The 12,217-nt window shown below is 38.2% G+C and overlaps 2 protein-coding genes across 2 annotated transcripts in view; both read left to right on the top strand.

Annotated features, from left to right (window-relative positions):
• LOC112565838 overlaps positions 1-12,217 on the top strand; it is a 341,939-nt gene that overhangs the window by 144,876 nt on the left and 184,846 nt on the right. The gene's annotated exons all lie outside the window — the stretch shown is intronic.
• The window catches only part of LOC112565839, a 54,833-nt gene that overhangs the window by 36,185 nt on the left and 6,431 nt on the right, over positions 1-12,217 (top strand). The window contains 13 exon segments of the mRNA XM_025241669.1: positions 442-557; positions 685-803; positions 1,085-1,345; positions 1,725-1,975; positions 4,442-4,499; positions 4,749-4,828; positions 6,011-6,080; positions 6,536-6,643; positions 7,014-7,238; positions 8,580-8,717; positions 8,951-9,141; positions 11,093-11,390; positions 12,016-12,177. Coding sequence (XP_025097454.1) covers positions 442-557; positions 685-803; positions 1,085-1,345; positions 1,725-1,975; positions 4,442-4,499; positions 4,749-4,828; positions 6,011-6,080; positions 6,536-6,643; positions 7,014-7,238; positions 8,580-8,717; positions 8,951-9,141; positions 11,093-11,390; positions 12,016-12,177 — 2,077 coding nt within the window.

The following is a 12,217-nucleotide window of genomic DNA, read 5'->3' as shown; positions in this document are numbered from 1 at the left end:
GGCTGCAGCTCATGGCACCAACAGGCTGTTATGTTGAATCTTACTATTAATTTGACTCAGAGGTTGGTCAGATTTATCAGAGCTTTCATTTGCTTCAGTATTTGCTTTTGTTTGTCTTTTCCCTTTGATCAGCTAGTGACAGTGACCAAATTTATTAACCCCAAAGAGTAATATATAACTTGGGAAAGTGCTCTTAGGTACATGTGGTGCATCATAGCAGGCGCTAAGTGTGTAGGGGGGAGCACGGGCAACCACCCAAGGCCCTGCACCTGATGAAAGCCCCATGCTAACAAGTGCATATGTTGTACCGGCTTCCAAAAAATGTGTGTTCAAGTTTATCTTGATATTAAAAAATTTGTTATTCTTGTCATTTGATTTTTGCAGAGTTGTTACTCATCAAAATTTGTATCTTCTTAAGGGAATTTTTTTTTTTCCCCACAGGACAGATCCGGATATGCTTGTGGGATTTGAAGTACAACAGCTTTCCTGGGGATTTCTCTTACAACGAGCAGCACAGCTGAACATTGATTTGTGCACAAAGATTGCTCGAGTTCATGGTAAGTTGAGAGTCATGAGTGTTGTTTTTTGGGGGGAAATATTTAAGACCAACACCACCTTTGACAGCATTCATCAGCATTTTGTCACAGATGTTTGGTCTTCAACACGTGTGAATTCTGTTGGCAGGTCTAAAAAGAGGAAGCAGGGTGACACCTGAGAAAGATGAATGGGGTGCTGACCATACATCAGAATTCCACATAGATGGCCGCATAGTGCTTAACTTGTGGCGAGTGCTAAGACATGAGGTGAGAAGTTTTGTGTGCAACATTATTAAATTCTCTTTTTGTAAGATTAAAAAAAAACTTTATATTGCAGGATCTGTAATCATGATTTGTGATCAATGTAGCATGATGGACTTGTCCATTGTTGATTCACGTAATAAGTAGCTGAGATGTGAAGACACATCAGAAAAGTATCGTTATTTAATATGTTTCTCTGTTTTTGTAATCAGCAAAGCAAAAATGATAACTTTTAGTCTGTGCACCAAGCATGCGCCTTACATTGGACTGAAAATATGGTTTGACAGGTAACTCTCAATGTCTATACATATGAGAATTGTGCTTACCATGTCCTGCACAAAAGAGTGCCTGCCTACACTTTCCGCACCCTGACTTTCTGGTATTCTCATGGAAGTCACCTGCATCGCTGGCGTGTCATTAACCACTACACAGAGCGCGTAACTGGACAGTTAGCCATGCTGGATCAACTTGACATCATTGGAAAGACCAGCGAGTTTGCTCGGGTCTTTGGAATAGAGTTTTACGATGTTCTTTCCAGAGGTTCTCAGGTTTGTCTAAATTTTGTGAAGATAGGCGAAAGATATGTTTGTGAGCGTAGTGACAGGAGTGTGCTAAAGTAAGCGTGTTAAAAAGTTGATGGTAAACCCACATTTGGTTGTTTTTGATCATTTTTGGGAAGATGTCTGGAAAGATGTAGTTTTGTGTTGTTTGATTAGTCGTATTCAAAGTTGTGATTAAATTGCTGTTTGTTTTGGTGGATGGCCTTTACTCCAACTGCATTGTCTATGCAACTGAACCAATATATTTTGACTTTATCAGTCACTTATTATGAAATTTGGAAAGTAAACCAGAATAGAAATCTTGTGTAGTAAAACTTAAGTTTCTGTGTTGTTTATTTTTATCAAAGTTCTCTTTCTGGCCCAACAGTACCGTGTTGAATCCATGATGCTCCGGCTAGCCAAGCCTCTCAATTTTATCCCAGTATCACCAAGCATTCAGCAAAGGGCTCGCCAGAAATCGGCAGAGTGCATTGCCCTGAATTTGGAACCTGAGTCTAGATTTTACGTGGATCCTGTAGTTGTGCTTGACTTCCAGTCTCTATACCCTTCCATCATGATTGCTTACAACTACTGCTTCTCCACCTGCCTGGGTCGTGTGCAGCATCTGGCATCTGCTCAGTGAGTGTGGCTTCTGCTGGATGCTTCACCAGCACCATTGGTGTTCACTAAAGTAGAGATTGGGAGGCTGGTACATGCCTCACTTAACAATGGCTTTGGGGAAGGGGGCGGGAGTTATTCATAATGTTTGGTTATCATCTTAGTATTTTTCTGCAAAGACCTCTACATGTTTGTAGACTTTTTGCCTAAACCTTTTTGGGTGTAAAGGATGAGGAAGTAAAATGAGTTTCAATGGTTTTGGGGCAACAATGTTCCTAAAGTAAAATTAATTTTAATAAAGTTAGAAACATGATTACATGCCTTTATCTTACTTGACACAATCAACATAGTATGATTGTTACAGTAGCCAAGGATGCTACCAGTCCCATAAAGGATAACTCTAACCCTGTACATCAAGATGCTGCCCATGATCTGCCAGCCATCTGATGCATGGCTTTCTTCTGATATAAGCTGTGTTCTTCAGTCAAAAACTTACTGTCGCCTCCCTGCAAATGATGGGAGGGCATAAGAGTTTTGTAAATTTTTTTAACTTTATCTAAACTTAATTTTACTTTAGCAATGGCTAGATCTACATTCACATATCATTCAGTAGCTCACACTCCTGTAGGATATATACCATGGTTTTCTCTGTATTCCCGCAGGAACACGTTGGGGATCACAGATGTAGCTTGGTATAGACAGTACTTTAGTCTGTTGTGCTCTGCTATGAGGCAGAAAATTATCATTAAGTCTAATCAGATAATGGTAGGTGTCTGATTGCTGCGGTGGTCAGAGCAGAACTATAGTGATTATCTTAGGCTGACCTTGTTTTCATCATGCCTGTCCAGCCCCAGTGCCATTCTCTCAGCTTGTGCAAGAGTATCCACTGCAGAACTCTTTTTGGGCAGTTAATAGTTTTCAGTACTGGTTATTGTTGACAGCTTGCAGCACAGACAGAGCATCTGTTAGGAACACCACCTGCAAGTCTGAGTTTGCTCTGCTGCTGACATTGTTTACATTGTAGACGGTTAGTTGGATTGCTCTGTTGGTATGGCTACCATCAGTCTGTATCCTTTAAGATACTAAATATATACCCTGGCTGCTTCATTTGTGGGTCCGGTGCCTTTCACCAATACAGTGAGGATTGGCTGTCCTGTATTCAGATCTTGTCTTATGCATGCTGTTCTTTCTCTGTAGCATCTGTTTACAGGGCTGGCTGCTTTGCCATGATATAGCCTGGCTCAGCATAAAGCATCAATCCCAATCTGACTCCTTCATTTTGGATGGCATCCATTACCATGCTTCTTGGATGGTACTTCTAGCTTGGCAAATGCCAAGGTTTCTTGCTGGTATCGCTGTGTTTGTCCTTGGCTATGAAATGGGGGATTGTGGTATATTAACAAAGTGGCTCTCTCTCTCCACCAAAGAGAACAGATTGTTAGAGAGTATCTAGTTCTCTACTTCTGTAGGCAATTGTTTCTAGCGTTATCTCTGCAGTGTCTCTCTTACTATGAGCTTGACCTTTGAACTCTTTCTATGTGATTTGCTTCCACAGCAGTGAACGTCTTCATAGCTAGTGTTTTGCACACTGTGATGTGGACTGGGTAGTGTCAGAAGACACACCACGCTGTGGGTAAATATATGAGGGAAGAAAATGTTGGATTCTTTGAGGATTGTTTTACTATGAATTACTTTCCTTAAAGAGCTAAAACAGTCAATTAATCAGATACTTTGTTATATTTGAGTCAGTTGGTCAAGAGCTATGTTTGAGATGGTTATCAGTTACCAAATTTTACATGGATTTGTACTTCAACAGCCAAAAATGACAATATGATAGTAATATTTAAAGTCTAATGTACATTCTGATAAAATATTTCATTCTTTGGCATTTCATTTTTGTATATATATATATTTTGTGTACATTTTTTTTAAATTCTGCCTTGTAAGCTACATTCATTACAGAGCTCTTTCCATTTTATGCAGTTACCATCTTTCATTTGAATCTAGTACAAGAAAACAAACTATATTTCTTGAAAACTCTATTGCTTAAATGTTAAAAAATATGCTCTTATAAAATGGTGTGATGTGTCTCCCATCATTAGTTTGGCAGTTTGTGCTGTTATAGAAACTGAGAAAAAGTTTACTGTTGTCGTCTCTCTGTTGGCTTATGCACACCATTTGTCTGCCCAAACTGTGATTTTGTCCAGAGTACTAAGAGTTTTGACTGAAGAATACAGCTTACACCAGAAGAGAGCTCTATCAAGGTGTCAGGTGACCTGCAAACCAGTGACACCACCCTGAGTTACAGAGTTAAAATTATTCTTTCTGGAGCTAGTAGTATCCTTGGTTACCATTGTGATCATGCTGTTGTGACCATGTTGAAGGCACATCATGTACATTTCTATCCAAAATAAAATGCCTTTAAAAAATGATCTGAGATTAGTGTCCTTTATATTATTCTTTGGTTCCTTGTTTTATTTGTTTAAGTGAGGGTCCCATAGAGTTTGGCTGCACCTCGCTAAACGTTCCACCTACGGTTCTGCGAGTGAGTATCAAAATAGATTGCGGAAGCTACTTAAAAAGATTAATACTTAAGTAATTGTCACAGTTACCATGTTTAACAAAATAGTGTGGCACTTTTAATTCATATATATAATTTCAAAATCATATGTGCTGTTTTATGTATAGTAGCTCCACTACCGTTTTGCATCTTTTTTAGTTTTACTTTGCATTTAATATTATATATGGAGATCATGCTTTTGATATCATGTTGGTTGATTTTTAACAATTACAGAAACTGGAGAAGCATGTGACCATCTCACCAAATGGCTGTGTGTTTGTCAAACAGAATATTCGCAAAGGGATTCTGCCTTTGTAAGAAACGTTTTTGTATTCTCTCAGTAAGCCAGTCTTGCAGAGTTATACTGCCTGTGTAACACTGAAAATATTCTTTTTAGCTTGCTTTCTCTCCTGCACCACTATACACAGTTGTTACAGCACACAATCTCTAACACTCTTGTCATTTCACTAATGTGTACAACACTCTAACTTCAGCCACTTAATTGTCACATCATTTGGCTGCATCACATACAAACATGCGATCACAGCACTTGTAGGTATCTACACACATTACACATACCTACCCATCAGTGGCAGATATCCACACACATCATTGTCAGATATCTACACACATCTACATCACTAGCCCTTTGCATTACTCTGTGATCTTATTTTTGGGTGATTTTCTCTTTTATCTTCTGTTTATCCATTGACATTGCTGCATGTGACTGGCTTTATAATGGTTACCAGGTTACTACCAGGCAATGGTGGACAAACCACTTTCTGTAAGGACCAAGAACCTCCCTCTTAAGACTTGCTAAAACCCACCAAAACCAGATCTTAACCGATAGGGGTTCTTAATAGGGATGTCAATCTGCTTTTGTTCCATGAATCGTGACTTTTAAAATTAAAATTCATTTATTTCAATGTTGAAAATAAAAAATGTACTAAACAGTCAACTAGCTACTTTCAGTCCAGGGGCATGGGTTCCTGGTTTATATCCCATCATGCCTCTGTACTCCTTAGCGAAGATTAAGTCTTGCAGGGCAACACAGCCACTCAGCATTTGGGTGCACGACTGAGTTTGTAAGCCTTCACCAAAGACAAGAGTAATAGAGTGCAGTCTGTTTAAGTTGTATTAGAGATGTAATAATAATAATAAATTTGTAAAGCGTATATTCACACTCCTAAGGAGCATTCTCTTAGCGCTTAAGAACTAGAACGAAACATGTACAGCATACGAGGGACAAAAAACAAATAGCATATGAACTAATTATCATAATAATTAGTAATTATAACAGAGATGATATTTATATCATGAAATACACCCATGAAAATTTGTCATGTCTTATAGGGGGTCGCTTGGGGAAGGTCTTAACAAGGAGGTTCCAATGTATTGCATGGCTGAAGAGCTGTGGAAGATACTGCAGATACTGATGCCATGTTATTTGATAAGTCTTAAAGATGGGTCAAAGAAATTCAAAATTTAAATTTCAGGATGGTGGATGAGATTCTTAGGACTCGCTTGATGGTGAAAAAGTCCATGAAGGCCCATAAGGGTGACAAGGTAACTACAAACACCATCTTGACAGTTTTGTTTGTTTGTTTTTGTTTTTTTGTTTTTTTAAATAAAAGATTGTATTGTAATGGACATATTCCCTTTTCTTTGGTTCTAAAACACTAGTTTCACATTTTCAGTCCAGGTTTTCAGCCCTTTTCAGCACTCTTGCAGTGTAGTTTGTATGCTATATGTATTTGATGAGTGCATTTCTGGATGTGTGCTGAACATATGGTCAGCTTCTTTCCCCTTTATTTTCATGTCCTTGGCATTCGTGTTTCAGCCTCAAGGCCAGGGTTCCTCCCCAAACAGCTGCTCCCACTATATTAGCTACACAATTTTTGCATAATGGAAATAATCTCAGAGCTATGTCTATACAAGTAGTTTTGGTTATGAAATATTTTTGCTTGTATAAGATTAAGGCTGTAAAGTAAAGATATATCATTTGCTTCTTATGCCAACAGAAACTTCACCGTATGCTGGATGCTCGACAGCTAGGTCTGAAGCTCATTGCTAATGTTACTTATGGCTACACGGGTGCAAGTTTTTCAGGCCGCATGCCATGTGTTGAGGTTGGTGCTCCTTGTATGAATTATCTCAAAAGTCAGAAACTTGCCATCTTGAAAATACAACAAATCGGTTTCCTTATTTAACCACCTGGCATCAGCACATTGCTTGTGATAAAAATTTTAGAGAAAATTTAGATGAGAAATAGAGTATTCTGTCTTAATTTTCCATTTTGTTTGTGGGTGTAATCAGAGTTGAAGAAGACTGAGCCTATCTGACTAGCCTGCAAGCCTGTGAACAAAAAAAAATGTTATACAAATGAAAAAAAACTTCTATATAAAGTATTTGTTTTGAATTGTGTTTGTCAGGAGAGAGGCGTTCAAGCATGAAAAGAAATGTGGCTCATAGTTTTGTGTAATATTTTACTTGCTACAGGTCGGAGACAGCATTGTGCGAAAGGCAAGAGAGAGCCTTGAGCGTGCTATCGGTGTGGTGGAGAAGACGACTCGGTGGCAGGCACACGTTGTGTATGGTGACACTGACAGTCTTTTTGTCCACCTCCCAGGCCGAACCAAGGACCAGGCATTTGTCATAGGACAGGAGATTGCCGACACAATCACCAATATGTTTCCCAAGCCTATGAAACTCAGGTTTGAAAAGGTACGCTGCAGTGAACTAAATGATTATAGGACAAGAAGAGGGAAAATGGATGTTGCCCTATTGACTTTTATTGTTTTCAGGAATGTTTCATCATAGATATCACTAAAAGGGTTAATAACAGCAGGTCAATTTTTTTAGTAGTAGTAGTCAGCACAGGCTAACATCTGAGAAGTCAGTTGTACTAATATTGTCTTAATGCTGCACCTCTTCGTAAGAGCAATGGCTTCTCAAAGTTTTTATATTTTGCAAAAACCTGGCACTTCACCCCCCAAAAAAACTAAAAGGTTAGGGGATGACCTTTGCCTTTTTACCTTTACCTTACCGTTGCTCTGCAATTCTCTGCAGTAATGTGATGTGGATTTATATTATTTTTCACTTTATATAGCTTATATTGTGTTTATGTAATCTTGTTTCACTAAACTGCATGGCCTTACAAACATACATCACTAAATATTCTTGAACTAATTTTACATGTTTATTAATTCGAATTGATTTATACTACTTACGGCTGCCAGCATGTTGCCTTCAATTATATTTGATACCTTATGCTTGGATGATTGTAGATACCGTGAAGGCTTGTATGTTAAATCCGCACTTTAAAGAAAGGCAAATGAAATAGTAAGTTAAATGATAAATACTGACATTCTGAATTATTTCCTCTCAAAGTTTGGGTTTTCTGACAAATTGTTTACTTATAGTAGTGTCTTCTACATAATTTTCATGCTGCCATGTTTTGTACTCTTTCGAAAGGAAAACAAACTAACCCTAATTTATGATGTAACAGGAACAAAAAAAAAAAGTTTCTCTATTGTCTCTGTCATGCCAGTCTTCTCCACTTACCTCAGCTCTTGAGGCTCAAAACTGCATGGCAAGTTCCCCAGAACCCTGATGCCAGCATTTATATAATAACACTTCGGCCTCTTGTGCTAGATGTTTTTTTATGTTGATGCTTGACAACAAAACATTGTTCCCTCCTTATAGACTGGAGATTTGTCATCAAGATTGTAAATGATTGTTTTTCAGCTTGAAATTTTCAGTGAAAACAATTTAGAATGTCAGTGTATCATTTACCCCAATACTATCTCACTTGCCTTTTTATTTAAGTATGTTGCTCTTAAAACTTAAGTAGTATATATATAGGAGTCAGTATCTAAAATTATACTGTAATTTTCTTAATGTTGAGGTTGTTTGGGTTTGATACTTTGCATGTTTGTTTTGTTAGTTGGGTTTTTTTGGGGGGTGGGGGGTGGCTTTTTGCATGTGTGGCAGATTCTGTGTGAAGCTGAGTTACGTCACTATATCAGCATACAGCTGGCTTGACACTTCTTCTCTTTTTTGTAGGTGTATCTGCCATGTGTCCTGCAGACCAAGAAGCGCTATGTGGGCTTCATGTATGAGACTCCAGATCAGAAGGAACCTGTCTTTGATGCCAAAGGCATCGAAACAGTTCGCAGAGATAACTGTGGTGTGGTGTCTAAGGTAAACATGCACCACCTCTGAAGCTGTCCATAAAGCACATTTTATTATTTGTTGTTAGAATTGAGTCCCTTTTGAGCCATCTTTTTTCAGTTTTTTGTATGTGCATCCTGAAAAGCATCACAAAATAACCTCGAAGAAGCTCCAGAAAACTAGTTTATGGTGTTTAGCATGTCTGCATAGAGTTTCTCTTGGTATACTTTAGCTATATTTAGCTTCTTTTTGACTGCCTGCAGGTCCTAGAGAAGAGCATCAAAATTCTATTTACCTCAAGAGATGTCTCTTTGGTGAAGGCCTACGTACAGAACCAGTGCACCAAAATGCTGAGTGGCCATGTTGGCCTGCAAGACTTCATCTTTGCTAAGGAGTACAAAGGCATGATGGGATATAAACCAGGAGCATGTGTCCCTGCACTGGAAGTAGCTAGGTGGCTGTTTAATATGTTATATTTAAGTATAATAATTATAGAAAAATTTGTTAACATTTTTCATTCTAGTCCTGGAGAAGTCCAGGCAATGTTCTCACAATAATAACTGCAGCCAGAAATGCAGTGGTATCTCTTATCTGTATAATCTTTCCATCTCCTTTTTGTACCTAGGTGGTACATAGGGCATCCAGTATAAATCCATTTTTGTCTGTTAGCAGGAAGTCTAGCTATGGTCATTGATTTCTCTTTGTTTACCTTTTTTATGTCTGCTTTTGTCCGCCCACATCTCCATCAGCTGTTAAGTGAAGGCTATTTTGGGTGGCGCCTCTGGTTTTTTTATGTACACATGCCAAAACCATCTCAATTTTCTTGTTTGGATTATGGTTGTCATACATTAAGGACTTCTTTGTTAGCAATTATGTTTGGCCAGAATATCTTAAAAAGTTCCGAGACATTTGGATTGGAAGGTCTCTAGTTTCTACCTGTTTTTTACTAGCATCTTCCAGCATTCACTTCTGTAGAGTAAGACTAAGAAGACATTGCTTCTACAGATTCTTAATTTTGTATTCCTCTTTAGAGCTTTGGACTTACAGATTTCTTTTAGCATGGCAAAGGCTTGATTTGCTTTGATAAGTCTGTTCTTCACATCCTTTTCTGTTGTTACTAGACTGCCAGGACTTGTAAATTCTTGGACTTTCTCTACTTCTTTACTATCAAGTGATTTATGTTGAAGTCTTTCACTTTCTGGGATATTAGCTACTACTTTAGGACTTGGTCGGTTGAGCAGTTGCTTGAAGTGCTCCTTCCATCTCCCTTCTTTCTTACTTTCCTCAGTGACGATGTTCCCATCTTGAGTTTTTAAAGGTAGATCTTGACTGCCACTTTTATTTTTCTTTTGCTGTTTTATTGTAGCTGATGATTGCCTTAGATTCTTCTTTCATTGCTTGGTTAAAGTTGTCACTTGCCATTTGAGTGTCATCTGTTACAACACCAAACTTAATTTTTAGTGCTATGACAAAATTCTGTTGAATTGCTAGTCTTTAATTTTAAGTTGATCCATGTCAAATTATGGATGCTTTTGTTCTCCCGTGTTAGCTTTTCTGTGCTTTAGACCAAGTTTGTCAATAAATTATGGTCATTGCGTATGTCTGCCCACCTTTGGACTCTCACATCTTAAAGTGTGTATCTCCATTTGCCATTAGTGATAGCATAGTCTAACTCTCTCTCCTGCCGTCAGGTGACTTCCATGTCACTGTGTATTTTCTTATGTTGGAAAATTATTTCCTGTTAAAAGGTCAATTTCTTCACAAAAATCACATAACTTGCTGGTATTCTGTAATATCCACTATGCTTTTCTAGGAAAGTTTTCCATTGCTGCTTAAGCTGTTGTATTCTTATATTATTCTGTACATTTTCTTATAGAAATACAGTCTTTGTGCAGTATTATTTCAAGCCATAAAGGTTTCACCTGGGTGAGGAAAGATAGAGTACCCGCAGAGTAGTAATTGGAAACAACTGACCACTAGTTGTCACTCCTACATTCCCTAGCACGGGCAAAATCATTCTCTTCCAATGATCCGAAAGTTCTGCCTTTGAACCAAATTTTCTTGTTTCTGCTACAAATATTCGGTCTTATGCTCATTGACTACTGCGAGTAAAACTTTAGGTCGAAATACCACTCCTTGAGGATCACAAAGTTTGATTGCAAGCAACATTAATATGAATTATGCAATCTTCACTACTGCAGCTATTGACAGTCAAATAAACATTATTAAAACTATAAATGGTTCACAAATTGCTGCTGCAGCTTTTGATTGTCAACTACACACTCCTACATCTAAAATTCCAGTGACAGATTTTGAATCATGACAATGGTGATCTTATTCTGTTTATTTTGACAGGTTTACCATGAAATGGTCATTGTTATATTTTGGTGGGGTTCTTTTTCCAGGAGACGTCTCAGAGATGATCGACGTGCAGAGCCAAGAGTAGGCGAGCGTGTTCCATATGTTGTTGTTTATGGTTCCCCTGGCCTTCCGCTAATAAAGTTGGTGCGCCAACCATTAGAAGTTGTCCAAGACTGCACTTTGCGCATCAATGTAACATACTACATCCAAAAGCTAATATTGCCTTGTCTTGACCGAATGCTTGGACTTATTGGTGCAAATGTCTTCAGCTGGTATGAAGACTTGCCTCGGGTCCACAGAGTTGCACCCCATGGTCAGCCTTTGCATCCAGATACGAAACAGGTAAATGTTGTGCAAGAGAGCAAAACGTTTTACTCCTTGACACTGAAGCTGTGGTGCATAATTTTTGTTTGCTTGATGCCATTCCATTTAGCACAGTAACAAACTTCCACCTGTGCAAAGGAAAAGATACTTCTTGTTTCCATACTGATTGTCTGCTATACCAAAAAAAGCAAAGGTACTGTAGCCATTGACCAGGTATCATCAAGGGCATTTAATTCACCATTCATGCGGGTCCAACTGACACAGTCAACATAAAATTTGTTGTTGTTTTCTTAAATTCCATAACTATTTCACTTTATTTTCATAATGATGTTGCATATTCATTTTTCCTACAATCACACTTTGCCTACAGTTCACAATACATCACCTAAGCTTTCTGTGTTTTATTTATAGCAAATAAGTATCATGCTGTCTTCTCCTAGCAGCTAATTTTTAAATTACCAAACAACAAATTTCACAAAATCTCATGTCTGGTAGACAAGAGGTACAGCAAGAATTAATAAGAGCAATAGTGTTTTAGAGTGGCTCGAAGTTTCATTGATCATTACATGCACAGCATCCTCTGATATAAAACTTTTCTCTCTTAAGCAAAGCTTGATAATTTTCTTGCCTTCTTTGTATTCAGGGTACCATTTCTCAGTACTTTGTCACCTCTGACTGTGCCCTGTGTGACCAACAAACCAAGCAGCTTGTGTGTTCCACCTGCCTTCGAGATCCTCTGATGGTGGCTGTTTCACTTGCCTCACGCTGCACAGCATGGGAGAGAGTGCAGGACAGTTTATCTCAGGTTTGTTTTCTCCTTAAACTCATTGCAGCAAATTTTGTTA

This window comes from Pomacea canaliculata, linkage group LG6 (genome assembly GCF_003073045.1).
Source record: "Pomacea canaliculata isolate SZHN2017 linkage group LG6, ASM307304v1, whole genome shotgun sequence".
In the NCBI taxonomy this organism is placed as follows: Eukaryota; Metazoa; Mollusca; class Gastropoda; order Architaenioglossa; family Ampullariidae; genus Pomacea; species Pomacea canaliculata.
Note: the sequence above shows the minus strand (reverse complement) of the source record. Positions and strands in the feature narration are given on the sequence as shown.